Below are 21,170 nucleotides of genomic sequence, written 5' to 3'. Positions count from 1 at the left end.
GTTAAACCAAGGAGTGTCCATAGAGAGTATAAAACCTACAGGTGTCCTTTTTTTTCCGCTTGTCTTCAAGAAGTACACACAACAGCAGTTCAGAACACCATTTACATAGTCTCTTGAGAATAGAATAACTTGGACCAAAAGTTCCTTTAATTATCTTTCATGTAACATAACAATGCATAATTAAAATCCATCACTTATTTGTCCTGAGGATTTAAAATCCATTATTGGTATCAGTAGAGTCTGGAAGTACACCTGGAACAGTGGCAGACAGTCTTGTCTCCAGAACTCTGAGAGGATGGACAGGGAATGATATCTGATAACTCATATGCAAAAAGATAATGCAAAGAAAAGCAGTCAGGACAGAGATCTGGCAAACTTTAAGAGGAAAGACAGTAGAAAAATAGGCAGCTAGTGAACAAAATATTTCCGAGAGCTGTCTGATTTTAATTTATCCTTTTATATTTGCTGCTCAGTATTTTAATCTTTAAAGACGAGAAGATCTAGGTAAATTGGGATATCTAGAGAAATTATGCTTCAAGTTTCTAAACACTTCAAAATGATGTTGCTCCTGCTTTTTAAACCAACTACTGGCTAAAGTACTACCTCCTGAGATTATATAAGGCCAGTCTGATCCCTGGGCATGAAGGAAAGGCTTTATTTATTTAATTTGGGTTTGGGTAACAGAGGAAACCAGGAGTGACCATAGGGCTGGAACAGGGAGGCTAGAGGAGGCTCAGATACCAGGTTGGCTGGGCACCCAAGGGAAACCTTGGAAGAAGCTTGGCTGGCCATCTATTGCCACAATTTTTGTACTGCAGTATGAATTTGGATGGGAAACAAAGCGGCAACCTTTCACTCAAATTCACCAAGTGTTCAGACACTATTTCTGACCCAGAAAATGCTGACTGCTTTAACACAATCAGGATATGAATTTAACAGTGTGTAAAGGCAGGCAGCTCTGGTTTTAAGAGTTTAATATATGAGCCATTTTATGACTTGTTAAATGTGTTTGTACAGTTTATTTTTTTGATAGCTCAAAAATACCAAAATGCAGCAAATGTAGCCAAGAGCCAGTGAACTCATGCTTGAATGGATTAAGGATTCCACTCTAACCTCTTTAGACTTCTTTGTGGGAAGGAAGATGTTTCTTGAAAGCTGAAGCTGGAGTTTTTAGGGAGAATCGAGACTATTCGTATAAGAGACTGACTTCCCACAGATTTCCAATGTCGCCCTATAATGACAATTCTATTGAAGTATAGAGAATGTGCATATACGATGCACTTCTATTCCTTACCTGTGTTTCGTGGCGCAAAATGGTATCTTCTCCCTCTTTCTCAATTTCTTCCTTACTTGGAGCCTTAGACATAAACTTGTTTCTGTTTACAGATTCCTCCACTAGTTTTTTTTCTGATTCTTTCATTATTTCCAGGGTCTCCTGAGTAGTGTTACTGTTAGACATCTTCAATAGAATATGGTAGCCTCTATGGACTCCTAAAGAAAGATCAAATGCATTAACAAGAGGTATGTACCCATACTTGAACTTTACACGTACAGATCTGTATTTCATATATGTGACATTTTCTTCAGCAGCCTTCTACGATTTCAGGAAAGAGTCCTTTGATAAATGCCACACCTGAACTTATTTCTTTCCTTAAAATTTTATTGAGATAAAATTGACCTATTTAAAATGTATCATTTGATGGGTTATAACACACACATACAACCTGAGAAACCATCATCACAATTTAGACAGCATATCCATCACTCCAAGTTTCCTCATGCCCCCTGTAATCCCTTCCTCCCATTTCTACCATCCTTAGTCAATCACTGATCTGCTTTATATACCTACAGATCAGTCTGCATTTTCTAGAATTTTATATAAGTGGACTCATACATTGTCTAGCTTCTTCTACTCAGCATAATTAATACTGAGATTCACCAGGATTCAACTCTAGAGCAAGTCAGTACGAGTCCTCTTGGCACTTTATTTGTCCTCCCTAGTTTCATACAGAAATTTGTTTACATTTTCAGCTCATTCATTCCATGGACTTAACTCACCATACTCTCTGCAGAAAGAAAAAAAAAAAAAAAATTATATAAAGCTCTATTCACCACTAGAAAGGAACGCTCTTCTCCGTTCCCAAGAAAGAACTTCCTCAACTAACACAGACACAACATTGCTGTTATGGATTGAATTGTGTCCCCCTACCCCCCACCAATATGTGTTAGAATCCTAACCCCTATACTGGTGAACGCAATCCTATTTGGAAATACGGTTTTCTTTGTTATATTAATTAGATCATTCCCAAGTAGGGTAGGTTCTAAATCTAATCACTTCTGAGTTATGAAAACAGCAGATTAGAGAGACATGCACACACGGGGGGCAGGGGGTACTGAGGGGCATGGACCACAGACACCGTATGAAGATCACCTGCAAGCCAAGGAATTGAGGAATGCCCGGAGCTACCTACACAGAAGGAGCTGACATGCCTGAGACTCTGATTTGGACTTAAGCCTCCAAACCTGTGAGAAAATAAATTTCTGTTCTTTAAAGCTACCTACTTGTGGTATTTCAGTTATAACAACAGTAGGAAACTAAGACAGTTACCAATTTCAAGCTGCTCTTCCATTAAAAACAGCAAAAACAAAGGTTATAAAACATTAAATTCTTTCCTTTTTCTTAAGCGAGCTGAAAAAGCACGACAAAACTCTGTAGTCATCTGTCTTTCAGAAAAATTGGGTCCCTCCCTGGAGGAATAGAGAAATTTCACTTTGCTAGTCACTGTTTGAGTTTACTCAACCTACTGCCTCCCAATAACGCAGAGCATCTGCAGTCAGGGTGGCTGGCTCTGTATCACTTACTATCCATAACCTGAAGATCCTGTAATGAAGCTTACACATATTCCCAAGCACATACTCAAAAACAGAAATTGATACTCTACATACAGATTCATGTCCTCAAACAACTGTTGGAGTCAAATGTGTTGTTATGTGTGGTCAAAGTCAGTTCCAACTCACAGCAACCCTATGTACAACAGAATGAAACACTGCCCGGTCTGTTTGAGCCCACTGTTGCAGCCCCTGTGTCAATCCATCTCATACAGGATATTCCTCTTTTTCACTGACCCTCTCTACTTTACCAATCATAATGGCTTTCTCCAGGGACTGGTCCCTCCTGATAATATGTCCAAAGCATGTGAGACAAAGTCTTGCCATCTTCGCTTCTAAGCATTCTGGCTGTACTTCTCCCAAGTCAGATCTATTTGTTCTTCTGGCAGTCCATGGTGTATTTAATATTCTTCCCCAACACCAAAATTCAAAGGCACCAATTCTTCGGTCTTTCTTATTCATTGTCCAGCTTTCACACGCGTATGAGGCGACCGAAAATATCATGGCTAGGGTCAGGTGCACCTTAGTCCTCAAAGTGACATCTTTGCTTCCTAACACTTTAAAGAGGTATTTTACAGCAGATTTGCCCAATGCAATATGTCGTTAGATTTCCTGACTGCTGCTTCCATGGGTGTTGATTGAGGATTCAAGTAAAATGAAATCCTTGACACTTCGATCTCTTCTTTGGTTATCATGATGTTGCTTATTGGTCCAGTTGTGAGGGTTTTTTGTTTTCTTTATGTTGAGGTGTAGTCCATACTGAAAGCTGTAGTATTTGATCTTCATGAGTGAGTGCTTCAGGCCCTCCTCATTTTCAGCAAGCAAGGTTATGCCATCCACACATTGCAGGTTGTTAATGAGTCTTCTTCCAATCCTGATGCCCTGTTCTCCATGTAATACAGCTTCTTGGATTATTTGCGCAGCATACATATTGAACAAGTATGCTGAAAGGACACAACCCTGACATACACTTTTCCCGATTTTAAACCACGCAGTATCCCCCTGTTCTGTTTGAACGACTACCTCTCAGTCTACGTACAGGTCCTGCGTGAGCACAATTAAGTGTTCTGGAATTTCCATTCTCTGCAATGTTATCCATGATTTATTATGATCCACACAGTTGAATGCCTTTGCATAGTCAATAAAACACAGGTAAACACCTTTCTGGTATTCTCTGTTTTCAGCAAGATCCATGTGCTTAGCTCCAAAATGGTTTGTGGAGCTTTCTCTTTAAATGGGATACTGACTATATTCCTGAATACTCCTTTCTTTCCCTAGAAACTCTGCCAAATGCCATGTCTATTCCCTGTGTGGCGATAAAAACTGAGCTAAAAATAAATAAATACTGATGCTTCAAGAAAACTGTCTACCAGGTATTTAGCCCTCCTTCAAATCCGTTTAAATTAGGGTCAGACCCAGAAGTCTCTGAAGAAGCACAGGGAATACCTTCCTCAAACAAGTTAGATGGTCTGTTAGGCTACTGCTTTGTTTGTCTGTGGTGACTCTTAAGCAGCTACCCAGAGACTTGGTTTGCTTAGGGCTAAATAGTCTTTAAAAGGCCAGAAAGTAATTTATACAATTACAGTAATACAGTTGAATTTAAAGATGAGAAATATTGGACGAAATTAAAAATGGCCAATATTCCTCTTTTTAATTAACTGATTCAGTAGCTCGCTGTTGTTTGTTGCCATGGAGTTAGCTCCAACTCATGGAGAACTTATATATAATAAAATGAATTGCTGGCTGATCCTGTGCTATCTTAATGATCGTCAGTAAGTTTGAGTCCATTGTTGTGGCTATCATTAAGGATTATACAGTAGGTAGAGGTTTCTATAAAATAAATATAAACCTACAGACCTTTATGGATCGATCATTGGCTGAACATGGGAACTACACACATACACTCAAACATACATACACACTCATGGGTAAATAAATCAGGCCTCAATTCTCTTCTGTTTGAAGCACTAATAAAATATAACACATGCTTTCTCCATATCTCTTAGCTGATAAATATTAATAAACATCAGAATTGGAACAGTTCTTAGACATGACTTCACACAATCTCCCCTACAGAGCTCCTTTCTATAATCTCCTAAAATGGGCCTGCTACTGTCTCCCGGAAAATTCCTGGGACAAGATCATCCCACTGTTTCTGAAATAGTCTTAATTGTTACAAAGATGCTCCCTATAGCAAACTATGAACTGCTTAAATCTCAAACCTAAATATGTCTTAGAGCACAAAATTAAATTTACTTTTTTTCCCACATAACACACCTTCAATATTTTTCGTTTTTCCAGGCTTAAATAGTCTCAAATAGATTCCTGTGACACAAAAAAATGATATAGAAAAATATATAGCAGTTGGTTTTTTCTTTCTTTTTTCAGTGTGGGTCTCAAATACCAAACAGGTATATTTCTTCAAATCAGAATGATAATTTGCAGCTCCCCTTCACATGTGAGTGAGAAATGGTGCAACTACCTGCATACCTGGGCTAACTTCACAGTGTCCAAGCGTTCACTGTTTCACAGCATGAAGGAAAAGAAAAACAAAAACCAGTTATTTCAAATACCTGCCTGTGAAATACAGTCACATATTCCAACTCAAATTTTAAGGAACCACATGATTTTCTTCATTCATCTGGGCAACAGGGAAACTTGAGCTCTTTATGTTTACAGATAGCCATAAAACGGACAATGATTAATCTACCCGGTTTTAAGAATTCAGATAGTTATTTCCACTGAGACCACCAGTTCTTGAACGGCTGTGTAAAACAAAGTCATTCTTACTCAGAAAAAAAAGGAAGTAGAGAAAAATATAACGTATGCTATGCTAGCTGTCTACCCAAATCTCCCTTCTCTTCTGCACTCATTGATCGAGGACAGATTTTCTTTTGGTATTTGCCCTCTTCTGAGGACTCAAGTTTAGGGAAGGTAATCTTATCCCCAGCCCTGTGAGGTGGATATTAATTAGTCTAGACCAATCATGATAATTCCATTTCCTTTTTGTGACTAGTTTGGGAAGGGGCAAGTACTCAATTATCACTAGTGTGACATGAGGGGAATTTGCTGGCTTCAAGGAAAGGCTTCCCATTGTAATTAAAAAAAAAAAAACAGTACTAGAAAAAAATGCTTATCTTCCCTTGAAAGTGGTCTTGTATGCAGGTGGTGCCTTGACTGTGGCAGCATCCTGCCAACACCTGGAGGATGGTGGAGCAGAGGGAATAAACCTGGATCCCTGATGCAGACAGTGAATTAGCCAACCTGGAACCTTCCTATGGCGGGATCCCTTTATATCTGAGATCATAAATCTTATCACTTATGCCATTTTGAGTTTTCTATTCCTTCTAGCCAAAAGTACCCTGAAATAATCAGAAAGGGTATGTCATGAAAAGATTATCTAGACCAGACAGACAAGTCTGCTTCTACAAGTAGAAATAACTGACAGGGAGAGAAATGATAATAGCTAAAATTCCTGGAGTGCTTACATTGTCCTAGGCACTATTCTAAAGTACTTTACATCTCATTTAATTAAAAAAATATATTTTATTGTGTTTTTGGTGAAGGTTTACATAGCAGTTTATTTGCCCGTTCAACATTTCTACACAAGTTGTTCAGTGACATTGGTTACATTCTTTACAATGTGTGAACATTCTCATTATTTCCATTCTGGTTGTTCCATTTCCATTAATCCAGTTTTCCTGCCCCCTTATATTTTCATATTTGCTTTAAAGTAATTGTTGACTGTTTGGTTTCATATAAGTGGTTTTTTAAGGAGCACAGTACTTACAGGTTATATTCATTCTTTTTTGAGACAATGTGTTAGTAATCTATATAAGGTGACTTCAGGGGTTAGTTTCAGTACAAAAGTTGAAAAGTATCTCAGGGCAATAGCCTCAAGGAGTCCTCCAATCTTGACAAGTCCAGTATGTCTTTATTTTATTTTATTTTTAAGGAATTTGAGATTCTGTTCCACATTTTTCTCCCATTCTATCTCAGGGTCCATCTATTGTGGCTCCGATTAGAATGGTAGGTAGTAGCAGCTGGACACCATGTAGTTCTTCTGGTCTCAGGGTGGATGACGCCATGGTTCTTGTAGACTATTTCTCCTGTAGAATAGTTTCTTCTCTGAGTCTTTGGTTTCCTTCTTTCTCTTGCTTCGGTCAAGGAAAGATCAATACTAGCATCTTAAATAGTCACTCACAAGCTTTTAAGACATCGACAAATACTCACCAAACTACGATGTAGAATGTAACACTCCTATGAGGTACAAATTATTATCATCATCACTTTTATAAATAAACCGAGGAATAGAAGTTAAAAAATTTGTCTATGTTCATATAACTGATATGTGGCAGAACCAGGACTGAAAGCCAGGAAATGTTGCTCTGCCACTTGCTCGTTTCACCTTTATGCGAAACCACCTCTAGCTAAGGAGACAGATTCTCAAAGACCAGGCAGGAAAATGAGAGGTCTACAAAGATACAAAGGAATCATGGAATCTCGTAAGTGGAAGGGAACTTAGAAGTTTCCTGATTCAACATCATCCTTCTACATCTATAGTTTGCAAAAATCAGGTTCTTGACCCATAGTAACTCTGAAAAATGGTTGTCCTGTCCCTGCTTGCACACTTTTAGTGAAGAAAAAAATCTTCACCTCCAGATGTAGCCCATTTCTTTTGGGAACACCTTCCTTATCAAGAGGCAAATCTCATCTCCCCGCTACTACCTATCACTGGCCCCAGTTTAGGTCTCTGGGAGAGTCATAAAAACTATGCTTAGTCTTTTATGTCAGCCTCTAACAGAAGACAGCTTTATCTTATCACCTCTAAATATTTCCAGCTTCTTAAGTCAGGGCTTCAAATCACATGATCTTAAGTCTCCTCACCATTTTGCTTCTATGATAAGAGAGGCTGTCCTCAAGTAGACAAGAGGATAGTGTGAGGGGCCAGAGTGTTACTATTCCACAGTCAAGCTCCACCAGGAAATACACTGAGCTTAAAACCATAGGTTATTTCCAGTCTTATAATCCTATGCACAAGGCTCTCCTTATTAGAGCATAAGGATTCCTGAAAACAAATTTTTCTGGACCAAAATAAAAGTTGCAGTTGAGGGACAAGACAACTTATCAGTTTTGAAAAGCTTTTTAAGAAAGAGAATAAAGTCAGCAGAATAAGGCTAAAAGACAGAAGTAATTCTCACTTTTGATGGTTTATTTGGGATAGGAAATTAAAGGCTTGGGAGATTTTTTGGTGAGGGAAGAAGAAAGAAACTATTTCTTATGTGCTCTGTGACAAGAGCAAAAGCAAAGACATTAAGCTCCCAGGGGAACCTAGATGTGTGCTTCCCTATAACCTATTTTGTGCAGATTGTACATTTCATCCAGGCAAACAGCACAATTTCTAAGGTAGAATGTCTCCTGAGGACACTCAGAGGCTCAAAGCTACACAGAGTGGGTAGTCAGATATGGGGGGCAAAAGGGAGGGGGCGAGAAAATAGGATGATGATACAAGGAAAATGACTGGGATCCAAGATTTGGCAATTTTTTTTTCAGGGACAATACTGCATAGTCCCCATAAATTTTTTGACTGCCAAGATAAGCACCTTCCAGAGCAGAGCGAGATTATATATTTTTCCATCAACTCTATAAGCAACTTTCTAGGCATTGGGCCAAAAGGAATACATTATATAGGTGACTTTCAGACACAGAAGGGCAGTTTCATTTCCTCTCTTTTCATCTATGACCAAGTAGAGAAAATATAAGCAAAAAGACAATAACCAGGTGCTTAACAATTCTGACTCACTCTGGGGCAAGTTCCCTATAAAGCTTTTTAGTCCTTTAGTCATTTGTATATCAGGAGTAAAGTGTTCCCAATTAATACTTGGATTTTTAAAAATTGTTTAAAATCTAGGGGCTCAGGAAAATGGATAAACAAATTGTAGTTATTCATATAATAGAATCCTACTCAACAATAAAAAAGAACAAACTATTGTGTATACTGAGATACACAACATGGATGGATCTCTAAACCATTATGATAAATGAAAGAAGCCAGGCAAAAAAATACATACTATATAAGCCCAATTATATTAAATTCTAGAACAGACAAAAGTAATCTATAGTGATAGAAATCAGAAAGTAGTTGCTAAGGGCTTCGGGGTAGGGGGAGATACTAAGTGGAAAGTGACGTAGGCACCCTCCAGAAGTGATGGAAATATTCTGTATCATGTTTGGGGTGATACCTAAATTTGCGCTCACTATTGCCAAAACTTATTAACTGAATTGCTTAAGATCTCTGCATTTTACTGTATGTTATTTACCACACCAGCGGGGGGGGGGGGGGGGGGGAATGTCCTTAGGAATCAAGAGAGCAGGGACAAAACATCCATAGGTTTAGCATGGCAAGTTAAAAATAAAACGAAAGTCTAGGTGCTCATGGTTCTTAAATTCTTTGAGATTGCAGTTAGGAGAAAAGGGGAAAAAGTACCAATGTTTATGGAGTACAATTATAAATCAGGTGCTTTATGGATTTCAACTCATCTACCAAAAGCAGTTAGTTAAGCAATTTGCCCAAGGTCACACCACTACTAAGTGGCAGAACCGTCCAGAACCCCGATGTTTTCTGATTCCAAAGTCTACATTCTTATCATGGCTTTGAATTCTTTATAGTTTTTTTATAGGAAGTTTTAACATGCACCTTATTTGATCTTTTTAATGTATAAAATATTATTACCATTTTATAGAAGAAGAAACGGTCAGAAATATTAAATGAATTGTTCACGGCCACACAGTACATGTGAGGAGCCAGGATTCAAACCCAGATCTTGATTCCAAAATTCCATGTTCTTTCCACTACAGCGCCAAAACAAAATATAAAAACAGTATAACTTTATACCTGAAGAGGTAAATGCCTCAACAGCCCTTGGGAGAAGGACAGGAGAAAAGACTCTACTGAACTACAAACGAGAGATATGGGCCTGACTCCTCCTTCTCCTCAAAGAGAGAAAGTAGAATACAGAAGAACAAAGTGTAAAGTATCTATGGAACATGTAAAGCTACAGTATGTAACAGTTACAAAGCCCTTAAGGAGTACAGAAGTCAACTGTCACCGGTTTTAGTAGTACTAGGCCAATAACAATAATGACAATGACAATAATAATAATTGCGCCGATTTCCCAAGTCAGGGAAGCATGAAAATCATTCTGTTCTATAACTGCAAATGGATTCACTGGTGTGTAAGAAAGCCCAGAGGAGTTGGCTGGTGTACAGAGCAATTCCTTAGGCAAAGTAAGGAGAGAGAAATAGGATTCAAATGTCCTGGACATGTACCCTCTTTATTCAGTATCTGTTATGGCTGTACTTGCCCTGAAATGAGAACTGCAGGTGCTCTGATTAATGGACTAAAGTGTATTTGGACTTCCTTACAGTTTTTGTCAGCTTCTCTGCAGTCTTGGACAAAGCTGCCCATTTTACTTCCTCGAGTGACACAGATAAATTTTTCTCCTCTTTCAAAGAAAGAGCAGCAGTGGGGGCTTTCCCTCAGCTTCTTCCATTTTCTTTAGCTTTTCCAAAGCAGCGCCGCTATGTAGAAAACATCACAGACTCGTAAGGATGGATCTTGAAAGTTTATACATTTTTTTCCCAACTCCCTGCAAAACTGCTCTAACTCAAACTAGACAAGACATCTGTGAAAGAAAAAAATCACAATTTACCTTCTGTTCATGGCACTTTCAGGATGCCTTCAATTGCTAGCTTAACTTCTCCATCCAGCCCTAATGTGATACCCTTAGCAGTCAATGATACCACCTGTCAGGTGAAGAGGACAACTTAAGTCAACAGTTTAGTATTGAAAGAATCTTTCAAAACCTAAAATTGAATATGAGATTGGCCATGAGATTAGAACAGTCTACTTTCACAAGAAGAAACTGGAAACCTTTAATAGTCATTAGCCCTTAAGCCTCTGCTGCAGAGAGTACCAGTTATTCCCCAGTATCTATTCGCCTCTATTTGCCTCTTCTTCACCAGTAATAGAGCTCTGATTTTTAATTGAGCACATGGCTGCCTGAAAAAGCTACACACATTCTCAAACTCCATTGTAGCTAAACATGAGTGACTAAGTTCTAGTCAATGGGTTTAAGCAGAAGTAGTTAAATACAACTTCCATTAAGCATCCTTAAAGGAAGTGAGTGGCCCTTCTTTACTCATCTCTCCTTTCTGCTGGCTTGAATACAAAGGTAAAGGCTGGCACTTTGGCAGCCACTTGGATTGTGAAATGATACTAGGATTGAAAACCACTGATAGGGGGGCAAGAAGACAGAAGGAACCTGGGTCCCTGACTAGACCAATCCTGGGCTACCCTCTTGAATGTGAGAGAAAAATAAACTTCTACCTTGCTTAAGACATTGTTTAGATTTTGCTGTTACTTGCACGAAAACTCAATCCTAATACACTCCTTACTTAATATCTTATTCATATATATATATATATATACATATACACACACACTCTTAATAATTGATAATAATTAATAATTAGTAACAATGAAAATAACAGTGAACAATTCTTCAATTGCTGTAAGCAAGGTATCCTGCAACAACATTCTAGAGGTGCTATGTGTTTGGGAGGGAAGAGTTAAAATAAGGGATAGGTGACATTTTTATAGAGGATACACGAGCACCGCCCTCAGGCCCTAATACTAGCACTGCTGCAAGGAAAAAGATGAGTACCATTATAGGGTATGTTAGAAGCAGCATCCACCAAAATAAAGAGCACCCAATCTCTACAGTATGGGATACAGCAAGCATGTTATTAATCATGTAACTGAGCCTCAGCCTCCTCATCTTTAAGACAGGAGTGATATACCTGTCATAGAGCCACTGGAAAATCATAGGAGATAACAAATGTAAGGTATCTGTCCACAGTAGATGCTCAGTGAATATCACTCCTAATCATATTCCACAGTAAGAAGGGAGGAAAAGAAAATTGAGAGGTCCCTTTTCCTCACTGTTCACTGGTACTGTTTTTCTCTCATGAATTAACAGATTTCCAGTCAGAATTGGCATCTTGTACATGCCTTTTTCCCAGTCAGTACCGAACCCCCATTATCATGCATAAGTGAGAACCTCAACCATTTTAATGACAATTAAACAGTAAAAGACTGCAAGGAAGAGAAGAGATACGAATTCTGTTTACCTCTTCCTGTACCTGGCTTCCTATCTTTCTTGGTACTGTGGTATTTTGAGAATTGTTTTTTAAAAAATCAGGTTAGACAAATGTACTTTCAAAAAGGGGAGCTACAAAGTTTGATACAGGTAAAAGCTTTTTTTTTTTTTTTTAATAAGCTTAGGCCTAAAGCAAGCGATGAATCACTAAAGAGTAGCTGGTTCCTTCAGACTCTGTTACCCATGATGGCTGGTCAGATATTTATAGAAGACACAAGGTTTGATGGCTCACATCCTAAGAAGGCCTCACTTCTAGTCTGTTCATCATTTATCTCTCTATCGTGTGCACGAAGCTAGACATTTTACAAGTAGGTATTATTATTCGTATTTTATAAACAGAAGCTCAAAGTGATCATGAAGAAAACCCTGCTGGCTTTAATTTCAAAATACACCCAAAATCTGATGACTTGCTACCACTTTCACTACTACTACCTAGTCGATGCCATCTTGGCTAAATGATTACAACTGCCTTCTAATTGGTTCTCCCTGCTACCACTCTCTCCCCTACAGTATTTTCTCAACACAGTAGACAGGGGATTGTGTTAAAACATTGTCAGATTATGTTCTGCCCTTACTCAAAACCTTCCAATGGCTTCCCATTTCATTCAGACCAAAAGCCAAAGTGCTTAAAATGACCCACAACACCCTAAACGACCTAACCACTAGTTTGTCCTTTGACTCATCTCTCACTGCTCCCCCCACTTACAGAGTTCCAGTTGTAGTGGCTCCTCCCTATGCCCTAAAACCACTTCACTGTTCCTTCTTTCTGCCTGGAATGGCCTTCTCCCAGATAACTGTATGGCTTGCTTACTCAGTTCCTCCAGGTCTTTACTCAAATGTCATCTTCTCAGTGAGCCCTTCTCTGGCCACAACAATGAAAATTACAAAACCCCCAGATACCTCCTATACCACTTCCCTGCCTTTATTTTTCTCCTCAGCATTCATCACTATCTAACTCTACATAAGGAGCCCTGGTGGCACAGTGTGTTAAGCACTTGGCTGTTAATCGAAAGGTCAGCAATTCAAACTCACCAGCTGCTCTGTGGGAGAAATACGTGGCAGTCTGCTTCCATAGATTTACAGCCTTGGAAACCCTATGGGGCAGTTCTACTCCGTCCTACAGGGTCGCTATGAGTCGGGTTCATGTCTGGTTGGCAGTGGGGTTTTTTGTTTTTTTTTTTTTAACTCTATATAAGGAGCCGTGGTGGCACAGTGGTTAAGTGCTTGGCTGCTAACCAAAAAGGTCGGCAGTTTGAACCCACCAACCGCTCTGCAGTCCACTTCTGTAAAGATTATGGCAACAAGTTTGGTTTTCTTTTGGCTTTGGAACACTCTTACGTATCTTACTAGTTTATATTGTTTATTATCTCCCTTTCCCCAATAAAATGTATACGCAAAGAGGGCAGGGATTTTGATTTTGTTTTGTTCACTGCTGTATATCCCATGACTAGAACAGTGCCTGGCATACAATAACTGTATTTTAAAATAAAGCAAGTAATATGCCTAAGTATTTATACTGTTTAAGTCGCAAAGCTAGAATTCAACTCAAGATTGGCTCCAAATTCTCTTTCTTTCTCTTACGTCACAGTTTTCTCAAAATGGCCTTCTGTTTTCCCCAAATTAAGATCAAGATGGCTTCTCTCAATTCTTACCTAATAGATAACCTAAGCGATCAATGAATCCCATTCAAAATAAGCCTAGCAAGGAAGGGACCTATTTCTGGAAAACTGAGCTAAGTGAGGTTCAAGCTTATAACTTGTCAGGCTAATGTGATACTTTTTCCTCCTGCTTTTTGCTTATCCAGTGAACCAAACCACATCCCTTTCTCTTACCCTGAGGCATCCCCGCAAAAAAAATTACTCAATCAGATACGAAACAGATTTTTTTGCTCCTCTTTCCTTAATAGATGAATCAGAGGCTGTCCTTCTCCTCCCTTCACCTGAGATAGAATGCAATGGTATAATGAAAAATTCACATTTAACTTACAGAGATCCTATAGCTCAAAATGGGGGAATGAACAAGGACCTCTTGAGGTCTTTTTCAATTCTTCTGTTTTGTAAATAGCCAAGCATGACAGCGTTGTGGGGAGAAGGGAACAAGACTCATAATAATTTCTCATGTATCCCTGACAGAGTATAAAAAGAGAAATACAATATTCTTGACTTCTTTCATTTACAAGATCTATAGAGGAATTGTCTTTGTATGGACAAATCATTCTTAATCTCTAGGGCAGTAAGGTATAGGAGAAGATATGCTATGACAAGGAACCAACACTGAGTCAAGTGAAGTTTCTGAGACATAAGTCAACGAATACGAACAAGCTACGGAAGCGAAGATGGAAAACATGTAAGTTACTCCCAGCTATCTCTAGGCAACAGTATCTAACACTGACAGGGATCCACCATATTGAAACGGAAAAGAAAGGAATAAAAGCAATCAAAAAAAGCTGCCAACTTCTGACTCAGCGTTAAAGCTACCAAAATAAGCAAGGCAGTTTCAGATATAAAAACAAATCTCCTCTGGCCTAGGCAGGCAGAGTTTGACCTTGACTTGGCACAAGCCCAAGTGACTACAGCAGCACTTCAACTCACAGACAGGTGGAAGGTGTCTCCCAATGTATCCTCTCCCAATCAAATAACATTAAGAAGCTAATATAAAAACCATCACAATATTAAATAGCAAATTTTGAAAGGAAAAAAAAAACCTTACACTATTCTTGAAACATTTTACTTCACAGGTCTATATACAGATATGGTATTAATATCATACATCACTGAATAAATGAATTCCACAAGGTTAAATGATGATGTGTTTATGTTCTATTTGCTCATTGGCCCTTGGGTCAGCCAATCTGCTTCAGGACTCCATGGCAACAGGTTCTATCACTAAGAGCTACTAGATGAGATCCCTACCCACCCCTTTTTTTTCCCCCTCAATAAAGCATTTTCCATAGAAACTGCTGCAAATACTGGTCAGGGAATAGTCTCCACAGACAAAATAAGTGCTGCCTATTTGATACACTAAAAGTGAGTGCCAAAACCAAGTGAACAGCAATGACAGTGAATCTATGTAAATAACAAGGGATCCCAAAACCCTGGAAATTTTCCCTGTTTAATCTCATTAGAGAAATTCAGGAACCCCTGAAATGCCAGAAAATCGATACCAGGATAAACTGAGGGACTAGTGCAAGTGTGACTGCTGCCTAGCTAAGATCACAATAGTAAAGCTTCCTGTGCCACAAAATACAGACAGAGCTAGAGGTTTGAATTTAGGGCTGCTGACCTTTGTAAGTTTCCCATAACTTTTTTGGGAAATGTTCATCAGCATCAAAACTCACTCAGATATTAAGCCCTTACTCTCTGCATTCTCAAGTCACAGTCAGCTCATACAGTCCTTGGAATTTCATTATGTCTGCCCTCTTCCCTAAACACCTTTGTACTACCACCCTCCACTATCCTTAGAGAAAAAATAAGCCACGCCCAAATGAGGAAACAATATATTCGCCTCTTCACATTCCATGACTCCATTCCTTCTCCCTCAGCTGCAAGCCTCCTTGAAGGAAAGAAGTAACTTGCTATTACAAAATGGTTGAGGAGATTAGACAAAAAACTGTCCTTCTCCCCAGTGGTGCTCATTAACATTCTAAAATCCACCTGGTGTTTTACAAGGTGTCCTCTTTCCTGGCATGCTTTTCATCAATAATTGATATAATATCTCTGCAACAAAACTTTGGTCTCTATCTTCTAGTATATGATAATAAGTGAATGCTGAGAAGTAGACAAAATCTGAGATGTAAGGGTCAAAAGAGCTTGGAAACTATGTGTTTTCATTTGGCTCATATTGTTGTCGTTTTTTGTTTTTTTAATCCCTGCACCATGTAAGAGGAAATGCTCTCCAGTACAAAGGCCATGAAAGTTATGGTATTAAGAGACTATGATCGTTCTTTCTATGAATATTTAATGAAGATGCATTTGCTAGACAAGTCAAATATATATATATACACACACACATATACATATATAAAGAATAAAGTTAAATTCTGACACTACTGACAGGAGTATTTCTAGTAGGTTTTTTTCATGCTGAACGGAGTTTTGCACATACACATCTCAGTTTCCCACAAAAGTGAATGGATGTCTACAACTCTTTTGACAGCACTGAGTTCCAAGGGGCCTATAAATGTGGACTAACATGAGCAGCAATAGATAAAGTTCCAGAAATTCCTAGAACAGAGACTGCCACATCTTTATCCCATTGAGTGGCTGATGGGTTCGAACTGCCGACCTTTCGGTTTGCAGCCAAGTGCTTAACCACTACACCAGCAGGGCTCCTCCTTAAGGAAACAAACCAGAAAACAGGGTAAAAGCAAGTTTTAGTGGGAGTCATAAATAATATCAAAGCTAAAAAAAAAAAGTCACTACAAAGACAGACCTATCAGGCCTCTCCTTTCAGTGAGGTTTCCTCCTTATCTTCACAAGGGAAAATCAAAGCACTTCGCTCTAGTCTCACAACCTTCTTCTTCTTTTTTTTTTTTTTTATAAACAATCCTGGGCCAGGTAGATATAGAAGGACAGCACATTAATAGACCTCAGAAAGACAAGAAGTTGCACAAATAGATTATTTTCTCAATGATGTTGTCTCCCCAACATGAAAGTCCTGGGGCTCCGGTTACAGGTGGCTATCTTCTTCAAATAATAGTAGCAGCAGATATCCTTTATTGAGCAATTACTGCGTTGCAAGCGCTATGCTCAAGAATTTATATAGGTCATCACATTGATCTTCACTTTAACACATTCTGAATATTTACTCTCAGATACTAACATTAGGGATTTTAAAAATGTTATTCTTGTTTTATGATTAGAAAAGTAATGTGGGCTTCTTTACACTTGTAGAAAACACGTACAAATATAAAGAACAAAAATCTCCCATAATATATAACTCAGAGATAACCACTATTAATAACAGTAATGTTTTGAGATATATTTTTCTAATCTTTGTTTCTATGTATAATTTTTATGTAATTTACATGATATAGAACATTTTTAGAAAATACATTTTTTCTACTACTAAAACTATGACCATTTTTCCCATTAACCACTTTTAAACAAAGTCATTTTAATAGTTACTTAATATTCTATTAATGTATGTACCATAATTTATTTAAACATTCCCCATTATCAGATATGTGGGCAGCTGCTGGCCCTCAAAACTGACTGGAGGGCAAATGGTGTTTTTTCTTTCTTTCTTTTTTGGTCCCTGCATGGTGTAAGGAGAAGCCCTGATGGCACAGTGCATTAAACCAATCAGCTGCTAACCAAAAGGCTGGCACTTCTAACCCACTAGCTGCTTTGTGGGAGAAAGATGTCGCAGTCTGCTTCTGTAAAGATTTACAGCTTTGGAAACCCTATGGCGCAATTCTACTCTGTCCTATAGGGTAGCTATGAGCTGGAATCGACTCAACGGCAGTGGGTTTGGTTTTGGGTTTTTTTTGGATCGTACAAATGGTTACGGCGCTTGGCTGCTAACCAAAAGGTTGAAGTTCGAGTCCATCCAGAAGCACCTCAAAAGAAAGCCCTGGTGCTCTACCTTTTTTTTTCCCCCCACTTTTTAATATAACTGCATTTATTTTAACATTTCAAATTACTCAATACAAGTATAACTTAAGTTTCAGGAAGCTGCTAATTTACCCGCGGGCTTGGTGAACCCTGGTCCATGGTCCCTAGAGCAGGTAAAGGAGCGTGTTTCTGCATGGTGGTGCTCCACGGATGGGCTCCTACCCATCCTTCAACCCAGCTCGTAAGCTACTCAACACCCAGGCCTCCTGTGGCATTGACAATAAGCCCAGGGTGCTGTCTCTGTCCCACAGACCCCTGAATTTCAGCTCACTGGTGATCTACTTTTAAAAAACCAGCCACTGAACACCCTATGGGGCACAGTTTTACTCTGACACACATTGGTTGCCATGTGGTGGTAAGGCAGCTGTTAATTTTTACAATAATACTGTGATGGACATCTTTGTGCCAAAATCATTATTCATATTTCTTATTTTTTTTTTTTACTTCCCTAGAATAAATGCATTTCAGAGTTTTAGAGATAAACCCCCCCGCCACCAGTTTAATTACTAGAAGCATGGAGAGTCACACTATCTAATTTCAGTGTTTCTCAACTGTTCTCTTAGTAACATACAATGTCCACTCACCACATCCACGTGGCAGTACCTGGACTCTGAAAAACATTCACTAAGGCAGTGCTTCTCACTTCCCAATTTTCTTCAATTTGTGCCCTATTTTAATAATATAACTTTCCCTTTTCCATACATCCCATTAGAGAAAGGATGTACCCCTTGCTCCTTGATAATCACTCACCTAAGGAAATTAACAGGGAGGAAAAAAAAGTTACTTAGGGAGATATTCTCTTTGCCATTAAGGTTACACCCGTTACTAGTTCTTGTCAATGTACCTTGGTAGTTTAGTAAGTAAGTAAAAAGCCATAAAAGAATAACTCTCTACTTAAAAGTCTTTATAAGAAATTAAAAGAGCATGTTGGCAATTTTAGTATTTGTTTGTGATCTGACATTTAAGATCGTAGATTTTTTTAAGTCCATGAATTTAAGTAGTCTTCATAGAATCTGGCACACACAGTACTACATATAAATCTTACATCCTCACAAATATATGGAGAAAGAAGAACATCACTACATCAACGCATATAGAGAAAAGCAGAGGAAACAGCTTCAAAGGCAGGTGCCAAAGGCAAGTGTCCTAAGATTTCAAAGTAGATAGATAAAAGCCAAGCGTAGAAAGTAAAAACAGCCATCACCAGCACCACCACCACCAACCATCATCTGTAGAAATCAAGAGATCAATGATGTCCAATTAAAGAGAAAAAGCTGATAATCTTCTCAAGGAACATTTCTCAATTTGGCCTCTATGCATCAAATTAGAAAAGATACTTCCTAAAAGGATCAATTGTGTCAATTTTAAGCTTAAATATTTAGATTATACTTGTATTAACTTTAAAAACTCAATATTGTATATGGCTTACAAATTTCTTCTGGCTACTCTGTCCCATAGGGTTGCTGTAAGTCGGAATCAACATATGGGTTTGGTTAGGTTAGTAACTTTTAGGCACGGAAATGGTCCCTTATCACTTTTGCCAGGAAGTCCTGGCAAAACATGTATCATACATTTTTAATTATCCCAAACAGGATGATGCTAAAACACCTTTTGCAAAAGTAGCTCTTGATCCTTAAAAAAAAAAAAAAAAGAGAGAGAGAATTAAAAAAAAATTGAAATCTCACTTCTCTGACACCATTCAGTAGATTTCCTGTCCTTTTCCAAAACCTTGATGGTTAGAAAACAAAGGTTAAAAAAAAAAAAAAAGTGCTTTCAGTTGAAATAAAGACACCTCTTGGTCATTTTTCCCCTGATAATGAATGAAACATTTAACAAAGACTTTTTCCACTTTTTTTCTTTTATGTCTATCCCACTCATACCCAAACGGAAGGAAAACCAAGTTAACAAAACCATCATCTTTTAAAATTTCACAGCAGCTTTCTTCCCCCTCAAAGGCTATTCCTGTCCTTGTTGCAGACAGGGAACTGCTGCCAGTGACGTCAGAACAGTCTCCCAGCAACAATTAATGAGGGTTGTCCACCACAGGGGTTTCCTGAAAAGCTAGCAAGAAATTGTCCATATATTTGCTGCAATATCAAGACGCAACAATGTGGTGGAATTTCTCTTAACCCTTACAGCTCCAGTCTCTGGCAAGCTTCTAAACAGGTTAATCTTTTGGAATGCTCTCCATTCATCCTAGGATTATCTCCCCTCACCCCATTTTGTCCCTAAATAAAGTAAGACTTTTGCTAGTTCAAAACATTTTTGATTATTGTAAATCTCATTGAAATGGAAAACAGGACTGCATAATGGAAGTTGAAAAACAGACATTATTCTTTTCACTTCATATAAAGAACTCAGAATAAATGAAAGCGCAGAATAGGGTAAAAAAAAAAAGGGGGGGGGGATAGAAAATAAACCAGACAATTCTCCACATGTGCTACCCAAACATACATCCACAGACAGGCAAACCTTAAAATTTCTCTAGGCTCTAGTTTACTGAGATTTTCACACTGACCTCTGCAGGCAGCCCTCCAGAATGGATGGTATTAAAATGGAGTTGCATAAAAAGGAAAAGATGTCCAAACACTCAGTCTAAAATCAAATGAATTGGGCTGTTATGCTCACACCTACAAGTATACCTAATAATTTCTTCCTAGAGCTTTGCTTTAGCCATATCATCCAAAATTGGAGTTTTACTCCAAACTACAGTAGCAAGGAATTTTATGTAACCACCTATTTTTGAGATCTGAGAAACGGCATACAAACTGCCTGCTCAGGACCAGTGCAAACAAGGTAGGAAAATTCCAAAACCCAACCTAGAATTACTAATGGATGCAGAAATCTGCTTTTTCCTTCCATATTTAGAAAAAGCAATTAGGTAAAATTCATCAGCAGCAGGACATATATAGGGTTAACTGAGGCACCCTGCTTCAGCAGTCCTGGCTTTGGCTGCTCCCATTCTAAAAGGAAACAAACACAACAGCACCATATCATTAAAACACCCCACTTTGGCTGCAGCTCATCTCAACGCACCCAGGTATCATCACCAAGTCACAGATGGGAGAACGCACCGCTTCAGATGAATTTTTCTTGTTCCTTCTCTCCGCTCCCCTCCCTCCCTCTCAGAAGAAAAAGACCGCAAACAAAACCACTACGTCACTGGAGGTAGGGGGAATCCCATCTCTGCACTCTTTAGATAGAAACCAAGACCAGCAAACAAAAACAAGCCAATTATAAGAAACAAACTATCCAAAATAAGAAGCAATAAATCCAGAAGAAATTCATATGACAACCTGAACATGTCAAAAGACCTGTTTCAGTAAAAAGGTTGAGCAAACTCCTCCTCCGGAATTTACCCCAGAACATTCATATTCAGAAAAGCTCTTTAAACACAGCAAAAGAGACATATTTCTTCCTATCACATTTAAAGACAAGGGGACAG

At 38.5% G+C, this 21,170-nt stretch overlaps 1 protein-coding gene across 23 annotated transcripts in view; it reads right to left on the bottom strand.

Moving 5' to 3' along the window:
* The window catches only part of R3HDM2 (R3H domain containing 2), a 177,843-nt gene that overhangs the window by 42,852 nt on the left and 113,821 nt on the right, over positions 1-21,170 (bottom strand). For 20 of the 23 annotated variants that reach the window (XM_023557944.2, XM_064284006.1, XM_064284011.1 and 17 more), the window contains one exon: positions 1,295-1,491. In XM_023557944.2, the coding sequence (XP_023413712.1) occupies positions 1,295-1,459 (165 nt within the window). In that variant the 5' untranslated portion in view covers positions 1,460-1,491. Of the gene's footprint in view, positions 1-1,294; positions 1,492-5,379; positions 5,411-10,601; positions 10,696-21,170 lie in introns of those variants that run through there. The other 3 variants (XM_023557962.2, XM_064284008.1, XM_023557970.2) reach the window with 2 other exon arrangements.

This window comes from Loxodonta africana, chromosome 4 (genome assembly GCF_030014295.1).
Source record: "Loxodonta africana isolate mLoxAfr1 chromosome 4, mLoxAfr1.hap2, whole genome shotgun sequence".
NCBI lineage: Eukaryota > Metazoa > Chordata > Mammalia > Proboscidea > Elephantidae > Loxodonta > Loxodonta africana.
Note: the sequence above shows the minus strand (reverse complement) of the source record. Positions and strands in the feature narration are given on the sequence as shown.